Here is a 22,584-nt window from a genome sequence, read left to right on the forward strand (position 1 = left end):
TTCTATTGCATTTAAAAATATATATTTTCATTTTTTTTTTCAAAACTTATAAATTATTATTTTTTCCTTATCTATCTATATAATATTTTTATATAAGAAATTATAAATAAATTTAATTAATAATATAAAAAAAGATTTTAAATATAAATAAAATTAATTTATAAAATAATAATAACAAATATTAAATGTTAAATAACAAATTAAAATTTCTTAAAAATTAATGTTAAAATGAAATATACCTATATTTGTTAAATATATTTATCCATTCTTTTTTTAAAGATATACATGCCAGTATAATTTAGAGAAAAAAAAAAAAGACTGTGTCTGATTGCTCTATTAACACTGGAAAATATCTAATGAAACAAAGTCCATACTCAAAGATCGTTGCAATGAGAAATCTCTACCAAACAATGTGCGCGGCGTAATGTATTTTCTGCAATCTCCTACATCGTTTTCGACTTTTAGCCATTGAAGTTGTTTTCAAATTCGAAACAAATCTTCCGGCAGGATTTTTCCTACACTTCCAGGGTTTTGGAGGAAAAAAAGTAGTTGTTCCCACCGCTAATCTACGTTTAGGAGATCTGGATTTTTTTCTCCCTAATTTTTTTTTCCCTTGTGTGAAGGGTTTCAGTGGATTTGAATAAAACGCTATGTCGAAGCGAAAATTTGGATTCGAGGGTTTTGGTATAAGTAAGCCAACCAGCTTCAATTTCGAGGCAGCGACGACAAAGCGCAGGCTTTACATACCCCCTTCTTCCAGAGGCGGCCCTCACGACAACTACGAAGATCACGACGTCGACGAAATTGAGTACGCGGATTCAAGAGACGAGGGTCCGAGTCCTGCAGCTGCTCGCCACGATGATAATGAGGAGCAGCAAGGAGGTGGAGGAGAAGAAGAGGAAATTGATCCTCTGGATGCTTTCATGGCTGGCATACATGAAGAAATGAAGAGCGCCCCTGCGAAACCTAGGGCTAAGATGGAGAAATTTGAGGAGGACGAGGATGATCCGCTAGACAGCTTTCTGAAGAAGAAAAAGGACATAGGATTGACTCTTGCGGCCGATGCGTTGCACGCCGGCTATGATTCCGATGAGGAGGTTTATGCTGCCGCCAAGGCGGTCGATGCAGGACTCGTGGAGTATGATTCCGACGACAATCCCATTGTTACAATTGATAGGAAGAAGATTGAACCCATTCCTGCTCTCAATCACGAGGAGATCGATTATGAGCCATTCAATAAGGATTTCTATGAGGAAACTCCTTCCATTTCAGGTACTCTCCGGTTTTACTGTTTAAAAACTATTTTCTGTCAAGTTAATTGCGAGTTTGGAAGCGGCCTTTTTTTAGTACAATGTCGGGGTAAGCTTTGGTTACATTCTTTGTAATTTGTAAATGGGGGTTATTCTGGAATATGTTTTATTTACTGGTAAATCTTGGGATTAACGAATCGCCAAATCCTCAGCGGGCGAGTCTATGAACGCGGGGTTCATCTTTGAACATTGAAACACACCATTCACCAAGGACCAACTCAACCAGCATAATGTCGATTAGCGGATTTGAACTCAATACCTATCATCAAACAACTAATAGTCATACCAGTAAACCATGTACCCGTGCATCTTCATACTGGAATATATTCACATTAAAGGATGTACTTCTACTAAACATGGGTGACTCTGGAATGTATTCCGCACCTGTTAAACCTTAACCCATGTCCACTGGATCTTGGGACGTTTTAGTAGCAACTCAATTCCACGGACTTTTAATTAGGTTATCGAATTAAAATAAGACCACCGTTAGGCCAAAGTAGTATCTAGTAACTATTAAAATGTGACGACTTGCTTGTAAACTTCTTTTTTATGAGTCAGAATTGGGGAATGACCTTGGATCTTACTTATAGGAGTGAATACGCAAACCTTTGGGCCCATTCAAGAACTTGCTGATACGAAGATAGCATTGATATCACCCAAAATACTTAAAAGATTTTTAATATGATTATTTTTGTCTGATTCTAGATTTAAGAATTTGTATAATAGGTCATGACACCAAGTATCCCATTGATTCTGCCTACTATGGTTATTTAGTGAGCAATTTAAAAGTAAACTTGTTTGATCACCCTCTTTGTTTAAACTATGCATTTCATTCATTCTTTGTTTCCAAAGTGTTATGCCAGTTTTTCTGTGTAGTTTATGTGATTTTATTCTTGGTTTTGAATGTACTATATTTTCAGTACTTCACAATCTCATTTAGGCAAGGTTCCATGGAGTGGGGGATGCTGAATATTTTTGTGTGTGCTGAGAATTTTTTTTTAGAATATTGCTTCAAAATGATCTAATTAGGTATGAAATTTCTATCCAGCTAACAAAGTTTTATGAGCTCGGCTTCCGAACCATACAATGGATTCTATTTGGCAAGAAAACCACCAAAAAATTGAGACGATGCTACAATCTTCTAGCACCCAGCTGCTAAAAGTATCTCACAATGGCAACTACATTTAAGGGAAAGATTCATTTTGTTATTGTTTTGACTATGAAGAGTACTTTATGCAGTCACCTCCATTTGTAAAGTAGAAGCATTAGAGTGATTTTCTTAGTTGCACATTAGTTTAAAACTTTATTACAGGAACATTAATTTTAAAATTTAAACATAATCATAAACTTTTTTGTTTTTTATGCTATCCACTTTGCTAGATGTATCATCAATTATTGAATGTAATTGAATGCATAATTTCTATTTGTAATAACAATCCATTTGTATACAATTGCAATATCTTCCACGTAACACTGCCACAAAAAGGTTGATTTAGACATTCCCAAAATAAGAATAATCTGTATTTTAACAACATGAAAATACATAAACATCATGACTATACCCTATAGGGGATTATTTAGCAAATCATATTAGTCGTTTGTGTGAACATAAAATTATAAAAATAATTTTTTGACATAACTATTATTACATGCATATGGTTGAAAGAGAATTTCATTTTGAATTAAGTGCATCAAAAAAAAAAAATCATTTTTAGTACAAAGTGCACCATATTACTTAAAATAACACCAATCCTTCAGTCTCCCTATAAAAATGTATTCAGAAATGATATTAGAGTAAATATAGCACTCATTAAATAAGTTTGCCCATGTTCAATACTAATGCTCTAAAATATCTGAGGCGTATATTGGCATTGGTTTTAAGTGGATATGTTGCATGACGTACTTTTGTATGAGAATGCTTTTTGATATCAATATTTGCTTGCAAGCCTCACAGTTGTCTCCTGCGTTGGAAAAATTATTTGAGTCAACCTTAGGAAAAATAAATGTTCCTTTAGAAAGATGCTTAGGATAAGCAAACAAAACATTGAACACTGAAAATGTTACATGGTTAGTAAACAGGTCTGTAATTAAGTAGGAGCCAGAAAAGACAACCACAGTACAAAACAAATCAAAACCACACAAAATATTTATAAATTATAATTGACTTATAAGCTCGCTTATATGCAACCACAAGATAAGTCAATGCAAACTTCACTACAACCTTTAACTATAAAAAGACACTCAAATATGAAAACCTGTTGTGTAGAAAGAGCAACTCTACAATCCTGAATGCACTGAAACTGAATTATTTAATATTTTTTAGTGTGTAATTCACTTAATTGCACAGTAGTAATGATATACTTAATATAGTGTATAAAAGATCTAACGACTTTATAAGTTTATATTGAGCAAGACTGCTTTAAAAATAAAATAATCCAATGCCAATTGTAACTTAAATGTAAGTAGAGTATATCTAGAAATCTTGAAGAAAGATATTTGACAAAGCTGCTTGCAATTAGATGAAGGTAGATTTTCATAGTAAGCGAGTCCAGCTAATAAATTTGAATTAGTATAACAATCTCTTACACGGGGTATGCTGCATGATAAGTGAATAATCCAATGCCAATTGTAACTTAAATGTAAGTAGAGTATATCTAGAAATCTTGAAGAAAGATATTTGACAAAGCTGCTTGCAATTAGAGGAAGGTAGATTTTCATAGCAAGCGAGTCCAGCTAATAAATTTGAATTAGTATAACAATCTCTTACACGGGGTATGCTGCATGATAAGTGAACAAACTTATAGTCCAAAAGGCTATGCAACAATCACAAGGCCAACCAAATCAAATCCGAGAAAAAATTCCTCATTTGTGTTTGTCGAGTCCACAAAACAAAGTCCCCAAATTACCAAACCTTGTAGCCCTTGAAAGCACAATGTACACTGGAGCCCTGCTTAATGCTCTGTCAGTCTGCCAGTTTTCAGTTGTCAAAAAGTTGTGTTTTAATCTGCAAGCTTCTTCAATCAAAACAGACTGCTTACCAATTCCGACATACAGTCATTTGTATGCGAAAGTGGTAAATAGTTGACATAGTTTGAAGAAAAATAGAATAAATGCTTCTTTTTTTTTTTCATTTTTTGATCGGTGATTGCTTTTGACTAGAGCTTTGAACCAGTGGGGCCACAATGGGGGACCCCATCCCTAAGTACATTATATCTGATATTTGAGGTATTAACACCTCTTTTCATCTCTTTCTCTTTGACACCTTCTCCAAGCTCCTTATCTCTCCATCCCTTATCTCTCTACTCCTCCTTATCTCTCCACCCCTTCTCTCCATCCTCCCCTTACTCTCCACCCCTTATCTCCCCATCCTCTCTTATCTCTCCACTCATGCCTTATTCCTCTGCTTCCTTCCTTATCGCTCTTCTTGGATACATCTCCTTATCCCTCCTTTCACACGAATTCCTTTGTCTTCCATTGACAGTGAATAGTATGAGGCGTTAACACCTCTGCTCATGGTCACCAATTGCAGGTCGGGGAAGAGACTTTGTCAGGTCAGTGCAGGGTCCACCAACCTTTCAGCTCTTCAAACCATACCATGTGCACAGTCTCCAGTGCGGGGGGCTTCTCTTCAGCATGCAGCTGCAGGTCCAATGCATGGTCTGCATCAGTTACTCCTCCTTTGATCGTTTTGCAGGGTTTCAAACCCAAGATCGCCCTCTCAACAGGGCTCGCAACATCCATTGCGCTGCGGTGACATCCCCGAATAAATGCTTTTACTGTTGACCTGTTTTACTTTTATCATTAAGAAGGGTGCTATGCTAGTTTTATCAATGAAAAACAAAAACCACAGCAATGGATATGATGTAAGTAAATAAGCAAGCTTGTAATTAAAAAGGTATCATAATTTCAACAACTACCAAGCAAACACTAACAATTTCAAAGGAAATCCATGAGATGGAATACACCATATGATAAGTAAGGAAGGTTGTAATTAAGAAGGCATCACTATTGAATTTATTATTAATACCCACAAGCATCTGCTAAGGATAATTGGACTGCAGACGAAGTCTACTTTAATAGGTGAAGAGAGAGCACCTAGACAAAACCACAATGTGAGGGTTTTTGCAGAGCATAAACTGGCTACAACCAAGGGATGGCAATTGAGATATAACCAAAGAAGTGGGAATCTTTTGCTTAGGATAAGTTGGCTTAATTAAAAAAAATTCTTGCATTTGCAGATACAAGTAATAGTGGAACATGAAGGCTTCAATTATGCAGGACTTTTGCAGGACTAATTGATCTCTACTTTGCTATGTTCCAGGGGATGCGTACCTTGGGAAAATCTGGCCATTCCTGTCCATGGGACATTTCAGGGATACAGGGATTTCTAGGAAATGTCTCTAAGGCCATCCCCTATGGGAAAAAATTGTGAAATGTTACCGAAACAATAAAAAAGGGGCATGGGACAGCCAGTTATCTCCTACGTCCCAAAATTGATGTGACATATTTTGGGGAAAAAACAAAACAAAAAGATATGGAAAAATTGTTCTTCCTGTCACATTTAGAGCAGAATTACACTGATTCACAGAGCAGTGATCACAAAATAAATTTGAAGCTTGAATCGGCTCCCCACATATCACACAATGCTGAGAAAGATAGTAATGATCTATTGTCCATCTATTTGAAATTTTGAAGTTCCTTACTGATATTTCTTGGAATCATATGCTTCTTCACTATATCTACTTTTTGATGGTGATGTATTGAGATGGTGTTTAGCTAACATTGGCTGTGCTTGGATGTGGCATTTCTGAAAACCACAATTTTCAGTCCACATCAAGAAAGCTAAATGCTTTTTAAATGCAGGAATTATCTGTTAACTGCAGAATTGTCTGTGCCATCAAACTACAAGGTCTACCTGTAATGCCCCCTTTTGGGAAGACACTAAATCTTGCCCACTATACTTGTAGAATTATTGCAGGTTATGTATTTTCAGTCTGCTGTGGTAATTTGAACAGATTCAATTCGATGTATTTTCCCTCATAAAATGCAGAGGTTTGCTGTTTATATCAATCTGATCTGCTGCCTATACTAAGATATATATATATGTGTGTGTGTGTGTGTGTGTGTGTGTGTGTGAATCCTTTCTATTCCATCAGGTCTGATTCTCTGTTATTGATTTAATGTTTCCTGTTCTTTTCCTTTGATGCCTGCTTGATTATTGTTTGCAGATTTGTATTTGTGTTCTGATCTCTTTGATAAATGTTCATATCATTCGTCCAGATTTTCTTATAATTGTAATTTAGGTTTGCTCCTAATTCTACTTTTAATGCTTCAGATATTTTGTTCTATTCCATGGATCCTTCCTTCTCAAATGAAAACTTCTCCACTTTATATCCTCCAATGTGAGGGAGAGTCACTCCTCTTCTTAATGTTCACAACATTTCACAATTACCACCCTGCGGGAAGGTCACAACCTTTCATCATTGCTGCCCCTTTGAAAGAGTCACTTTCTTATCTTCTTCCCATTTATGCTTCCTTAATTCCTTTGCTCCCTTCTTTCTTCCTTCATCCCTTTTCTCTCCAAATGAAGTTTTCTTTTCCTTTTATATCTCATGTTTGAGGGAGTCACAACTTTTCATTTCATGCCTTTTGACCATTCATTAAACTAAACAAAATTTTAATTATATTATATATTTTTTTTATTCTTTTATATTTTAATTTATTATTATTATCTATTAATAAAACCTATTTCAACAAGGGGACATTACACTACCTCATATGTTAGAGTGTCACACCTTGCAACATCATTGTGATCAAGGTCTTGTAGTGGTATTAACTTTTAATTTTGATTTTTCTAAGACGTGTCACATAATACAATTGTTTTAGTTTACAAGCAAGCAATGCCTTTCTGTGCAAACAATAGTACAATAACTAGGGGTTCACACAATTGGCACATTATCCTAGATATCATTTCCTTTATTATAATTGAAAAACAAAAATCCATTGGAGGAGTTGATTTCAACTGATTGATATGCCACTTATTCAACACGTACAACATAATTTTGGGGTGAGAGCCATTGCTTTCAAAAGTACAAGCTTTCAAATAAGCAAAGAAACTTGGAACGATTGGGAGAGTAAAGCATTTAGTGTGTTGCAAACTTAAGTGGTGATTTTTTTGGGGCAAACACAATTAGGATGCTTCACTTGTGCCCCAAAGTAATCATGAGCAGATAGACAAGAATCTGTAATGTATATGATGAATGCTTTCTATATAATAAAGTTTCCTATAATTTTTAAAATTTCCTTTTTTTTTTAATTGTATTCCCCCAAGAAAAGGCCTCTCAACTCAGCTGTCCCAGAAACATGTGCCATTCTGTACCAGAAACTCTGTGGAACCTGGCTTTTATGTCTCCAAACAACAACTTCTTGATGTGTTTTTCATGCACATACGAACATAAAATAAAATGAACAAAGTCTCTAAATGTTGAAGATTCGCATAAGGATCAATTGAGATGACTCCCAAGGTTCATAAATGTCGGGTCACGACGTGTGGATAAGCATAGTGGTTGATGTGATTATGCTGGAATCACAAGGGGGACTTACATTGAATACTTGAATTGCTGGAACTTGATCATCTGATGTTGCAATCTTGTGATGCTTACTTTCCTAAACTATCTTGAGTTTGAAAAAGGACAAAAGGTAAAGGGTTGAGGAAGTCTATTCTAAGATCTAGAATGTAAGAAGATGGGTGAATGATTTGATGGAATCCTACTGGGCAAGGTCTCACCATCAAATCGAACGATTTGACACAAGCTCAGTGCAATCTTCTAAGGGATTCCAATTATTACCATCAAACATTAATTACCATTCAAGTTAATGCATAAACAATGGATGTATAATGATTCGAAGTTAAGCTCATATAATGCCAGTTGACCACGCAAGGCGCACTTACAATCAACAAGAGGCTAATGGCGTGGACTAAATGGATTCCATGCAAATGCATTCAACAATTTCCTCCATTCAATCTAATCAACATGAAAGCAAATGAGTTGAGAAGTAGAGACCATGCGACTTGTTGAAATAACACATTAATTCACCATAACTTCAATGAAATCATATGCTCTTTACAATAAGAGTTTAGCAACAATCTTTGCCTTCTCATAATCTAACTTCTACTCTAATTGCTATCTACTATTCACTATTCTTGAACTACCAACTATTCTATTACTATTAACCTTTACAAATGAGAAGCTCGAGGCTTATATAAAGAGCTCATTACAATTCAAAGGCTATTATATATAGATCAATGGCTGAGATTGTACAATGAAATCCTAATTAGGGTTTGTTACAACAAACTCTATTCTGGCCAATGAAATAATTACAATGCTTTGACACATATCCTCTTTAGAATATTCAACCAATAAATAGTGGGGGTAGGTACATTGGAGTTTGTGCCCCCATGGGTGAGTCAGGTGCGTTGAATTTGGACATGCTGATGCAAGTCTCTTCTGATTGGTGGATTAGTGACTGGGATGATGACTATGATGCCATCTCATCTTGCACTTGTAGACTTGGTTCATCATCATGAATGAGTATTACAATATCTCTTGATACTCAACATTAGTCACTTACTCAAAGCTTGATGTGATGATGATGAGAAGCGAACTTTGATCAACTCTTTTGAATCTGTCTGCTTCCTTGATCATGTTTGATGTAGACTGTATGATGACTTTGATTGATCTTCCTTGCTCATGATACATTCGGTGGGATTAGACTTCTCAATGTACTGACTTTGATTTCTGGATTCCCGAAGGGAATTCAAGATTGCAAAACATTCTTCCATCATGTAAGTTATCCTTTTCATGCTCTAGAACTTTGACTCTGATCTTTGCATTGCAAGTCTCAAACTTGATCTTGATGTTGTTTGCAGTTTGTATCTTCACCCTTTGTTACCTGCAAAATAAACAAAGATAGTGTTAAACACACATGGATAGGTTTCACGAACCTACAATTTGGTATATCCTCAAAACGATGATGAGATGGTGATTCTATCTTTCATTCCCATATCTGATTTGGAAGTGCTCCAAGGTCTGAGTCACATGTTTGGAGATCTCATTCCACCTTTTATATGCAAATGTAGGGTTGATTACACAGAGATTCTGATCTGAAAATGCCTTTAAAATCAGAATAATGATCTTCAAATCGATTCCATTCTCCTTGTCACTGTGTGTTTGATCAATGAAATGATCAAACCTTTCTCCAAAATTGCTGTTATAGGTGAATTCGCCCTCTTGCAGATGAGTGTTTGATCAATGAAATGATCAACCCTTCAAACAAAATCTCTGTTGTAGAAAGAAAATCATGATTTTCAGAAATACAGATATGAATATCGAATTGATTTTCACCCCTTACAAATGTGCAATGATCAAATTTGCTTTGCTTATGTAGACAAATTCACCCTTTTTGATTGTTGAACCTGCACCTATTGTGATTGAGTTTGTCTTAGTGCTGATTGAAATTCGCCTAATTGCTGATGAACTCGCTTTGATTTGATGGTTAGATGATTGTTCCAAGCCTCCTTATATAGGCACTGGAGGTTGAACGGTGTGCCTTTTCGTTTCAGAGTTTCCTAGGTTGACTTCATTGTCAAAAAATAAAATGAAACTTTTAATTGCACTTTTGAAGGCCGACTTTGCACCATTATTAATAATTTTTTCATTCTTTCAACTTTGGCGGATTTCGGAGAGGTCATTGCAACTCTTCATCAAATCGGATTTTAAGGGGGGTCATTGCCAGCAAAAGTTCATTTCGGAAATCAAGGCGGTCATTGCCGGCAAAGGTCAATTCGGAAATCAAGGGGGTCATTGCCAGCAAAGGTCAATTCGGAAATCAAGGGGGTCCTTGCCAACAAAGGTTCATTTCAGAAATCAAGGGGGTCATTGCCAGCAAAGGTTCATTTTGGAAATCAAGGTGGTCATTGCCGACAAAGGTCAATTCGAAAATCAAGGGGGTCATTGCCAACAGAGGTTCATTTTGGAAATCAAGGGGGTCATTGCTGGCAAAGGTCAATTTGGAAATCAAGGGGGTCATTGCTGTTGAAATATGTATCTAGAATCGGATTCTAGTTTAAGTTATTCATGTAATTGGGTTGGGCCCCATTGTAACTTATAATAATAGGGCAGGCCCTATTTGGGTGTTCAATTTATGTATTATGTAATTGTTATGGGGCAAGACCTATCAAATATGTAGCTTGTAATTAGACCTTGACCTATATAATTGTAACGTGTAAAACTCTTGGCATAATATTCTTGCAAGCCGACTTGGGAAAGTTAAAGGGCTAAGTTGCCTATAAATACAAGGCATCAATCATTATTCACCACATCTCTCACTCAGCAAATATATCCTATTAGTGAACTACTTCTGTGATCAGCAAAGTACAATCAAGGTCAGCGAACTGTTGCATATACAAGCGAATTATATCTTCACTGGCAAATCCGTCCAAGGCAGCGAATTGGAGTTCTCAAGCTAGGCGATCATCCTCAAGGTTGAGCAAATACCATCCTGGACTGCCGAACTTGTTCAAGGGCTTGTGAAGTAGGTCAAGGCTGCCGAATTCTGTCTCAGATTGACAGTGACCTGCATATACACACTGTCTTCCAGATTAAGATAAGCTTTGCTATAGTTGATGTGTACCCTAGAAGGGTTAAATTGTAATCTGCTGCTATATCAAATCTAATCAGATCTGAGATCTTTGGTTGCTGGGTTTTTTCCTCCAAGAGGGAGGTTTTCCTAGGGTACATGTGTGTTATGTGTATGCTTTGCTTTGCATTCTGATTTTCCATTTTATACTGCTAATCTGATTACTAAAAGCAACATGGTATCAGAGCTTTGTTCGAATTAGGTGTAATCAGATTGACTGTAATTATTTATCTTCTTTCTGCTCTTATCACTTCTTCAAGATGATGCACAACCTTAGGGTTGAAGATAGGTTGGATGGAGCATGCAACTTCACATCAAGATGGCGAAAGGAGAGTCCGTCTTAGAGCACTTATGAGGATTTTGCCCGTGACACCTTCAAAGGTCACATTGTAGCTGCAGTAAATGGTTGCCTTTTGCTTGGCTAAAGATGCTGGCTTCAAGGTGGTTACACATATGCCCGACCTGCCAAAAGTTGATATGGAGCGAAATATGGCGAGCCTCATAGAGTTCCTTGAGAGTCCTTCCTCTAGGGCTCTAGGGCTGATGGCCTTAAGGTTTACCCTTCTTTAGTGGTTCGTGGAACTGAACTCTATGATTTGTGGAAAGCTTCTTAGCTCTTAGCAATCCTGAGTGTAAATATGATTGTCGTTGAAGATAGGCGATGTGTGATGGCGAAGGCCGAAGGCCATGCAGCCATCATCACTAGATGCTTCAGTATGGTTGGAAATTCCAATACTGAGCAAGAGTAGGAAAGAACATTGGTGGACCAACCTATAAAGAGATAAGTATTTTGGTTGAATAATGTTCATGAATTTCTTCATATAGTTATTAATTCATGCTATAGCGAACCATGTATGATTCCAGCATTAATATTTCTCTTCGAATGCTTTTAGGACGAAGATTGTATTCTAGGGTGGATGAGCTTGATACATCCTGTGGGCTGAAGAATGGAGATGTAGCTTGCTGCCATGAGACTAAGTTGGTGGCTGAAGATGTTTTCTCATAAAAAGAAGGCTATAACATTTAGGAGTGTGATGTTTCAGCTTCAGAGGGAGCTTGACGTTTTAGCTTCAAAGGGAACTTGTTAGGCTCAGAGGGAGCCTGTTGCTTTCTGCTTCAGAGGAAGCCGCATTCTTTGGTTAATGCATTCTTCTATGGGAGAAGTTTGAGGTGAAAGCCCTCATTCCACCCTCTGCGAGTAGGCATGGTGGTGTTGCATTCTTCTGTGGGAGAAGTCTGAGGTTAGAGCCCTCGTTCCACCCTCTGCAAGTAGGCATGGTGGACCCACCCTCTGCAAGTAGGTATGGTGGGTATCATTGAAGACATTCCACCTCCTGCGAGTAGGAATTGTGGTCCCACCCTCCGCGAGTAGGTATGGTGGGTATCATGGAAGAAATTCCATGATGGGTTCGTTCACCCTCTGGGAGTAGCCATGGTGGTTGTATCATGTGTTTCATCCATGGGAGTAGCCATGGTGGTAGCCTCTATGTGACTTGATTATTCATAGAATCCTCTCTAGCTAAGAGGGAGTGTTGAAATATGTAGCTAGAATCGGATTCTAGTTTAAGTTATTCATGTAATTGGGCTGGGCCCCATTGTAACTTATAATAATAGGGCAGACCCTATTTGGGCGTTCAACTTATGTATTATGTAATTGTTATGGGGCAAGACCTATCAAATATGTAGCTTGTAATTAGACCTTGACCTATATAATTGTAACATGTAAAACTCTTGGCATAATATTCTTGCAAGCCGACTTGGGAAAGTTAAAGGGCTAAGTCGCCTATAAATACAAGGCATCAATCATTATTCACCACATCTCTCACTCAGCAAATATATCCTATCAGTGAACTACTTGTGTGATTAGCGAAGTACAATCAAGGTCAGCGAACTGTTGCATATACAAGCGAATTATATCTGCACTGGCAAATCCGTCTAAGGCAGCGAATTGGAGTTCTCAAGCTGGGCGGTCATCCTCAAGTTTGAGCGAATACCATCTTGGACTGCTGAACTTGTTCAAGGACTTGTGAAGTAGGTCAAGGCTGTCGAATTCTGTCTCAGATTGACAGTGACCTGCATATACACCATGTCTTCCAGATTCAGATAAGTTTTGCTATAGTTGATGTGTACCCTAGAAGGGTTAAATTGTAATCTGCTGCTATATCTAATCTAATCAGATCTGAGATCTTTAGTTGCTAGGTTTTTTCCTCCAAGAGGGATGTTTTCCCAGGGTACATGTGTGTTATGCGTATGATTTGCTTTGCATTCTGATTTTCCATTTTATACTGCTAATCTGATTACTAAAAACAAAAATTGCATGTTATTATCAAATCGAAATTTTGACTCCCCTTTGCAATTATTGATCTTGTAGTCATGCATTGCCACCTTTGCAACTCCAATACTTAGTCAAATTTATATCTTACCTTCGCATTACACTCTTGGGCGACACACTGGAGTAGCATTTCAAGATTTGCTCTTAGCGGCTTTTTGAAAGACTATTGACATCAAATTGGATTTTTGGAGAGTCATTGCAACTCAACATCTAGGCGGCAAATTAGGACCCCATTGCAATTCAACCTTCAAGTCGAAATTCTCAATGACCATTGCACCATTTGATCTTAGTAATATTTATCAGCACCTTTGCATCTTCAATATTTGGTCGGATTTTTGAATGAGCTTTGCATCATTGCTTTCTTGGTGCAAATTTAAATGATCATTGCAACTCTTTCCTTGGTGGCAATTTGAGACCTCATTGCAACTTAGCATGCTGGCGGAAATTTGAGGGGTTATTGCAACTTAGCAGCAAGGCGAATTTTAGAGGGAGCATTGTAGTTAAAGACCTTTGCAATCAAAGATCCTTTGCAGTGAAGACTGTTTTAGTGCAAAGCTTGAGTGGTGAAACTGACTTGCTTTACAGTTTGAGACTTTATCGGCCAAATTAGATAGCTTTACAATACAAACTTGAAAATGTTAAGCTTAACATTTATCAAGATTGATCTTTTGAATAAACTCATGCCTTTGTCAGGTTTCACATCAAAACCCTAGTTCATGCCATCTGGGACCACTAACGCCCTTTGACTTGCAATTTGACAACCTTCAACAACATTAACCACCTCGACAAGGTTGACAACACAACCTCAATCTTGACTTGACAAGACATATTCACTCCTCATAGGCAAGAGCTAATAGCTACTAAACTCACCAAGCTAAGACGACCTAACTAAACACCTAAGCCTAAGCAAAAGTGGGGGGTCCCCATTTGCAATGGGGTGATGTGTGAAAACGTCACAACACAACCTAAGTTGCTTGTTTGGCCATTGGTTCACACTTTGGGTTTGCAATACGGTGGTTTTTTTCTTGGGTTCATGTTCAGTGATGGCCATATGCATATATATATATATATTCATAAAACATTAAAAATAAATAAATATACAATTTTACAATATAATATTATAGTTGTATAATATATTATATTATATAATGATAATATTATATAAAATATAATCTAAATCTATTATCTATAAAAAATAATAGCTCTGGAGAACATAAGACCAAGATAATGGCAAGTCTCACAACCCACAAATTTTGCTTCCAGCAAATGAGAATAACATACTTGATTTTCTCTTGTAAAATATAATATCAGCAAGTCCATTAGCCAGACCTTGATCAAAGAAACTGGACATTTGGGATAGCCCACAGAGGCAGATAACATTTCATTTGTTAATGCATAACCTCCATTCAATAGGGCCCTATCTATAATGGGCTTTGCCTATTTCTTTGGCCGGCTTGGAAGAAGGGAAGCGTTTCAACTCACTATTGATTGTGGAACAAATGAATATCCCCTTATTCTAATAGACTTTGCAGTGTGCATTCAAAATGGTAAAAGATTTTAGTTTGTGATTTTTCGGCCTCAAACAGAATATTTTCAGCAGTAAAAAAAAATTTTCAGCAATTTTTTTGTCATGGCCTGTTCGCTCAAGGCAGACACACAGGGAACCTAGGATGCTCAGTGTGGATCTTGTGGAACTCAGGGCTGTCCCACATCTGAACCTGTTTCAGAACCGAATTTGTGCAATATGGGTGCCTAAATAGGAGAACATGGTAACATGGACAAAGACAGCTACAATCTTTTAGACACCTTCAAACATATACAATCTGCAAACATTTCTAATCAGCATCATGGAGAAGGAATGACATTAGAAGACAAAGAGCAGGATAGACCATGGATTTGATGCAACTGTACTTGTAGTTATGGGTGCCTTGAAGAATTTCATATACAATATTTCTGTCTGAATGTTTTGATCTGTTTGACATACTACACCTTCTCAAGAATACAGCAGTAAATGCAAAAATAAAATGTTGTTTGTTGTTCAATTGTCACTATAAAAGAATGCAAATATGTAATTGATACATTATCAAATGCTTTTATTTTTTTAATATCCTTGTCTTTGTTTTTCCCGGATACTGTCTTTAATTCGCTATTTATTTCTATTTTCAACATGGTTAAAAAATGCAATCATTTACCAAGGATTTTCCCTATTGTAATTTTTCATTGTGATGATCTCTGTGTTCAGGTATGAGTGAGCAGGATGTCACTGCATATAGGCAGAGTCTGGGAATCAAAGTTTCAGGACTTGATGTACTACGGCCAATCAAGACATTCGAAGATTGTGGTTTTTCTTCCATATTGATGAATGCTATTGCTAAACAAGGCTATGAAAAACCAACTCCCATACAGCGTCAAGCCTTGCCAGTTGCATTAGCTGGTAGGGATATTGTGGGTATTGCTAAGACTGGTTCTGGAAAGACTGCTGCATTTGTGCTGCCAATGATTGTGCATATAATGGATCAGCCAGAAATTGCTAAAGAAGAAGGGCCTATTGGTGTTATATGTGCACCGACAAGAGAATTGGCCCAGCAAATATATATGGAAACAAAAAAATTTGCAAAACCACATGGTATTCGAGTTTCTGGAGTGTATGGAGGCATGTCAAAACTTGAACAAATCAAAGAACTCAAGGCTGGTTGTGAGGTGGTAGTTGCTACCCCTGGGAGATTGATTGACTTGTTGAAGATGAAGGCTTGTACAATGCTTAGGGCAACTTATCTGGTTCTTGATGAAGCAGACAGGATGTTTGATCTTGGATTTGAGCCTCAGATAAGGTCCATTGCGGGTCAAATACGACCTGACCGCCAGACATTGCTCTTTTCTGCAACTATGCCTGGGAGAGTAGAACGTCTGGCAAGAGAAATTCTGCAGGTTCCAGTAAGAATCACTGTGGGAGAAATAGGAATGGCCAATGAGGACATCACACAAATTGTCACTGTAATCCCCTCTGATGCAGATAAGATGCCATGGCTTCTAAACAAACTTCCAGAGATGATTGATAATGGCGACGTTCTTGTTTTTGCTTCAAAAAAAGCCACAGTTGAAGAAGTTGAATCTCAGTTGATACAAAATAGGTTCAAAGTTGCATCTCTTCATGGAGATAAGGATCAGGCTTCTCGAATGGAGGTTCTGCAAAAGTTTAAATCAGGAATTTACCATGTTCTTGTTGCAACTGACGTTGCAGCTCGTGGTCTTGATATTAAGTCAATCAAATCTGTTGTGAACTTTGATATAGCTAGAGATATGGATATGCATGTTCATCGCATTGGAAGGACAGGGCGTGCAGGGGACAAAGAAGGCACAGCTTACACACTTGTTACTCAAAAAGAGGCACGCTTTGCTGGAGAACTATTGGACAGTCTGGTTGCTGCTGGGCAAAATGTCCCCGTGGAGCTTATGGATCTTGCAATGAAGGTAAGAGAAGTTCACATACATGCTAATTATCTTATATTTGCATATTGCATCTTCTATTTCATGTCACATACGGAGTAGAGAAGAGACTTGTATAGTACAGTAAAGTTTTTTGTAAGATTTGAATAGCAATGGCAAACACAACATATATTTCCAACATGGATTACATTTTGCAACTTTGTAGGATAGTCGTTTCCGAGCGAAACGGGAGGCAAGAGGACGCTCTGGTATGCAGTGTGCTAAAATATCTTTTACAGTTGAAGATAAATATATGAGAGGGGATATCTTTCCCTGGCTTCTGCTTTATAGAATGTTTATTGCTCAGACATTTGCATAACTCTCTATAGGCAATTTTTCATCATCAGGCAAAATGTGTTCTATGCAGGAGGGAAGAAGGGTAGTGGGCGAGGAGGGGGAAAAGGTGGAAGTAGCAGCAGTGGTGGCCCTGGTCGAAGTGTACGCGGTGTAGATTTTGGCCTTGGCATAGGTTATAATCCTGAAGCTGTAAACAGATCATCTCAATCTGCAATTCCTAATCGTGGAGCTGCAGTAAATGCTCTGAAGACAGGGATGATGGCACAGTTCCGAAGTAGTTTTGTTCCTGCATCATCTAATTCTCAGGCATCAAGCAGTGGTCAGTCATTTAGTATGGTAGGAAATCAAAGGGCAGCAGCTGGTGGCTTTGTTTCAGGTGGTACAATAGGTGGGGAAGCAACCAGGGGATTTGATGCACAGAATAGAGGATCATCTATTGGTTCTTTCCAATCATCTTATAAATCTGCTGGAACTTTAGGAGGATTTGTTTCAGGTGGTTCAGTTGGTGGTTGTACACCTAATGAACAAGTAAGTGGGAGCAGGACTCAGCAGGCTGACAATTTGACATATGGTTTAGCTGCTGATAGAGAGAAAGAAAGAGGCAAGGGAGGTGAAAGGGAAAGACAGCAGTCAAGATGGGATCACGATCATTTGAAGGATTCCCAAGATCAAAGATCTCAAGAGCCCAAAGCAAATGGAACCCCAAGCTCTGAAAGGTTAGGATTGATTTTAGTCATAAATTGAATTATTTACTGCATGAATTTAAGGTCCTTAATTTTGCCTTAAGAATATGGGGCAGCAAATAGACACTTTCGATAACTGTACAAGAATTTTCATTGTTTGTTTTATGCTTGTATGTTTGGGGAGTACATTCTAATTCATGAGGTGCTATAAGCATAGACAATTACATTGTTGTAATCTGATCAAATGTCATCTGCAGTGTTAAAGACAGACCTCGAGAACGGAGACGACCATCTGGCTGGGATCGTTGATTTTTTATTAATATAGTTAATGATCCTTTCTTGATTCTCCATTTTCCCTCTGGATTTTTTAAAAGGTAAATATGCAGACTCAAAATGCTTATTTAATTTCAATTTGTACTCATTTTTTCTTCTCTTTGGTTTTGTCTCTAATCTACTCAACAGTATATTTCAGGAAATTATTTAAATATATGTCCAGCTATAAGGAAGGGATTTTTTAGAATGAAGAGGTTGTTTTGAATAACATATAAATGATTTGTTCCGAACTAGCATGCTTCTCCATTTCATGTTGTATTTTATGTGAGTTTTAATCTTAATAATTATTGAATATTTTTTTTGGTTTTACGTTTGTTGGCAAGTGTTTTGTGATTGCATAACATAGCATATGCATGTATTATGCAGGCATCCTTACAATTGTTTCTTATCACTCTTCTTCTTTCCCGGATTCATTTGTAGATCTGATGGCACTTCAAGCACAAAATTTGATTCTTATGACACCAGAATGCATCCTGTGTACATCTTTAAATGTATATTGTATGGAGCCTTCAAAATTGTCTGTATAACAAAGCAACAAGTATTGGATTTTACCGTACTAATCCTATTATAAATTGGATATGGAGATAACTTGCTCTCAATGTTTGGATGAATTAGAAAGTGAATACATATTCTGAAGTCCCAGTTTTGAAGTAACCTTTGTTGAATATATTCTGTTATCTCAGAATTTTTCCTGAAATTTTTGATAGGTAGGTGTCATGTTTTATGACCTAATTACTTTGTGTAAACAAGGGAGTGATGCCATGGTTTTACGTGGCACTTTCAAGTTGTTCTCTCTCTTGTTCAGTTGCTCGCTCACTCTTGCTTTTCTTGACACTTGTTTTCCTCTGGAGTAGAAAGTGAAAATATTATATGACAAAATGCAAAAAAATGGATTTAGGATTCATATTATCAGTTCAGATTATTATTATCAATTAGAGAATGCTTGTAGTACACATTTTGAAGCTATCTTTGCAGCATACTTATTACCTCAGAATTTTCCGGGAATGAATCTAGTTAGGTGTCTCGTTTTATGACTTTTATGCCTTTATCCAGAAATAAGGGAACGAAACCATAGAAATAAAAGTTGCATTTTCAAGCTTCTTTTTCTCATATATACATTTATACACAACAGTTTACAAGCATTATCTCAGTAGCATATTATGATATTTCCTTTCTAAGATATGCTACTAGACCATGATGTTTTAGTGGCAACCTTGGCTTTCCATTTTTTTAATATTCCAGATCGTTTACAAATATTTTGCTCATATTTTGCTCATACGAGCATCAACATGAGACCATTACAAGCTTTTTTAAGAGCACAACCATGACACTAATATTTTGCTCATTTCGAGCAACCACAACCATGACACTAATATTTTGCTCATTTCGAGCAACCACACTGGAATCAACCTATGGAAGACCAAGAGTCACAAATCAGAATCCACTTATTAGAAACCACCTCCAAACTAGAAGCCAACTGTGGAAGACTAAGAGTCACAACTTTGAATTCCATATTAGATGTCCCTTTGGGATTTGAACTTTGATCTCCACAATGAGAACTCAATGCTTTAACCAATTGAAAACCCCTTGGACACCTTGGCTTCCCATTTGAGAAGATCGGATACACACACACATACATTACCCATGGAAGATTATTTTCAATTTAGTTCGAGAAGCTAGGAGGATAACATTGTCTGTCTTGAGATTTGTGGAATATATTAATGGGAATGTTCATACCATAAAAGGACTAGAAATGTCCTGCTTAAGGGACCCTAATTTAATAGCTGAGATTGGATTTGGTGTGGATTCCAGAGGTTTAAGTCAAATATCCATGAGTTTTTATTATGATTGGAAATTATTAACGATATTATATTAATAACTTTTTGACTCTACACAAATAAAATCAATAAATCTGCTATAAATGTTCCAGTAGTCTACATTCCACTCTCTTCTTTTTAACACTTTGCAGCTTTCTATTGTTATAAACTATTCTTTGGGTACATTTGTATCTACAATTTAGATTCGTAGGTTTGGGATATCATTGACCCAGCCTGATTGGGTCAAAAAATGTGTTCCTTACCTCAACCCACTCTATCACAGAGAGCTTTGTCCAGCTGTTCTCAGCCGGGATTTAAACCTGCCTTCATCATGATACCTGTCACATTCATTGTGCTGCTATATTTTGTTTGTTTATGCATTTTTGATTAGGATATATTTTTTTTTTGAGAATGCAACGCTTCAAAATTGTTGTTGTTGTAAGCATATATGTTAATGATATGTGGCATTGCTATGCAAGAGACTTCACTTTTCTGATTTTATGGGGAGGTTAGCAAGACGATGTTATCTTCTTATAGAGGGCCCTTCTGGAAGGAATGAGACATAATGTAGATTGATATGATAACCTTCGCATTGTCATTTGTGAGCATTTTGTTGGTGGCTGTCCAAAAATGTTTGGAGTATAATGATCATTCTTTTAATTTGTTTTACTTGCAGAAAGAGCTAACTTTCCAGGCCTGCTGAGTAGCATCTTCATTTGATGTCAACTTCAATATAACTAGCATTAGCAGAGTGAGATAGAGGGCCGTAGTTGGAGTTGTTAAAACAAATACAAGTATGTTTAAGATATACGGTTTATTTAATTTTAACATAATCTAAAGCAAATTCTCTATGTATACAATAATTCTTTATTATGCTAAATTCTAACGTGATAAGGCAAAATACAATAGTGCTCTAAATGAAGAAAAAAAGTTATGTAAGTTAAAGATGTACAGTACAGTACAGTACATGTTGATTGGTTATATTATCGCTTGGTAAAATCTAGAGGAAGCATTCTAACCTCTCTTTGTAAACTGGAGTACTCGATGTAAATCAAGAACAAATGGGAACATAATATCTAGGAAACATTTAAATGGAAGGAGACAATCATGAGAGTCGTGATATCATTAGAAGGCAGATCTGTGAAGCATGTATTGCACACTGTGGACTGCAGGCTGTGTACATGACTTGTAATTTTCTCTGTTTGCCTGCTATTTTAGATTATCAGTGTCATAGCTTTTGAGAATGATGGGTGTGGAGGTATGATACAATTCGAATCTGTTCTTTCTCAATGGAAGGTATGATAAGAGTCCTTATAATCTGTTCTTTTGCGGAAGGAAAGCTTAAAAAATTTCCCCAATAGGTTTTAAATGGCAATTTGTTTGCAAAGCATGTAACATTTTATTGGGTCCAATGGCTAATGATAGATGAAACACGAAGACTGTAGTGGAACGGAGAGTTTATTGTGAGAGAATAAATTCAAGGCACTACATGCACTATCAGGTGTCTTCTGGAAGCATCATGATGTTTACTTCAATGATGAATTCGTGCGAGATGCTTTTGTACCAGTGGTTTATTTAGTCAGCGTCGCAAGTGATTCGGTGATCAATAGTGTACGTTGGGACTTGGATTTGAAATTGAATTGGAAATTATAGGTGTTTCTCGCAAGCAGGGTGATTCTGTGTGATGTTCTCATGTGCTTTCCTTTGTATTGCCGTGTCTTGTTTTTTTTTGGCAGTTACATATCTTGTAACGTTTTGCTTGCTTGCTTGGGTTATAAATGCCCCTTGATTGTTTTGAAATGCAATATTATGGCATACATTTTTTCTATTTTCTAAAAGAATGTTGAAACATTGCATAAATAAATTTTTTACAAGATGTAAATAAAACTTGGTTATGTTATAGCATCCTAATTCGACCTTTGAAACCTGTAAAGAGCTTTATGATTATCTTTATTAAATTATATATAATTCAAATTTGTCAAATTTGTCTGGCAATCTTCACTCACGTGTACATGTGCCTCGAGTTTGAATCGCAGAGTTTTAATGGTTTTTAGGTTGGATGTAGTGATTATGTGGGACTTCATAATAGGAAAGTTCAAGCTGCGGAAAACCGAGAGCCTTATATTTACTTAAGACTAAGCTCAGTCTACTTACAAATAGCATGTATACATGCTTATTGCTTTCCGCACAAAATAACATTTAAGCAAAAGTTCAACAAGGGAGTTCGTAGACAACAAATTAAAGGGGAAAGGAGAAATCATTTTTTTTCCTCTTTAATTTAGCCATCAAAGAGTTATTTATTTATTTATTTATTTTTTAATGGAAAACATGAAAGTGTTAAGTGGAGGACGAGGGCCTCAATTTAGCCATGAAGATTTTAATATTAAATTTAATTGAAATTTTTTTTTTTTTTTTTCATATTAGAAACAAATATCTTTTTGGTTTTGACAATGATATTATTATTAGAAAAGTTAGTTTGAAATTGTCATTGTCAAAGTTTAAATTAGTTTTACATTTTGCAATAGTAAATAATAGTGTGGCGAATTTACATATAATAAGACATTTAGAATTAGTATCATTGTAATTTATAACATGAAATAATTACTTCAATTTAAAATTGATATAGA

The 22,584-nt window shown here is 36.6% G+C and overlaps 1 protein-coding gene across 5 annotated transcripts; it reads left to right on the forward strand.

The window, feature by feature from the left end:
• Positions 1–315: 315 nt before the first annotated feature.
• On the forward strand, positions 316–21,454 carry LOC131065553 (DEAD-box ATP-dependent RNA helicase 24). Of its 5 annotated transcripts, none has more exons than XM_058000096.2 (6): positions 316–1,272; positions 15,584–16,812; positions 16,994–17,036; positions 17,195–17,840; positions 18,065–18,181; positions 20,634–21,454. In XM_058000096.2, the coding sequence occupies exons 1-5, from the start codon at positions 651–653 to the stop codon at positions 18,114–18,116; spliced, it is 2,592 nt and encodes an 863-aa protein (XP_057856079.1). In that variant the 5' UTR covers positions 316–650; the 3' UTR covers positions 18,117–18,181; positions 20,634–21,454. The 5 variants fall into 5 exon arrangements, with proteins under 5 accessions (XP_057856079.1, XP_057856080.1, XP_057856081.1 ...); XM_058000097.2 differs by lacking the exon at positions 20,634–21,454 and adding an exon at positions 18,507–18,805; XM_058000098.2 differs by lacking the exon at positions 20,634–21,454 and adding an exon at positions 18,561–18,805.
• The last annotated feature ends 1,130 nt before the right edge of the window (positions 21,455–22,584 follow it).

The sequence above is a fragment of the Cryptomeria japonica genome, chromosome 4 (assembly GCF_030272615.1).
Source record: "Cryptomeria japonica chromosome 4, Sugi_1.0, whole genome shotgun sequence".
Classification (NCBI taxonomy): Eukaryota; Viridiplantae; Streptophyta; class Pinopsida; order Cupressales; family Cupressaceae; genus Cryptomeria; species Cryptomeria japonica.

What these genes read in the sequence shown, in the direction of transcription:
- LOC131065553 (XM_058000096.2), top strand. Translation starts at nt 651, where the DNA reads ATGTCGAAGCGAAAATTTGGATTCGAGGGTTTTGGTATAAGTAAGCCA. An exon ending in GGAAACTCCTTCCATTTCAG is followed by an intron (nt 1,273 to 15,583) that starts GTACTCTCCGGT and finishes CTCTGTGTTCAG; the next exon opens with GTATGAGTGAGCAGGATGTC. An exon ending in GGAACCCCAAGCTCTGAAAG is followed by an intron (nt 17,841 to 18,064) that starts GTTAGGATTGAT and finishes TGTCATCTGCAG; the next exon opens with TGTTAAAGACAGACCTCGAG.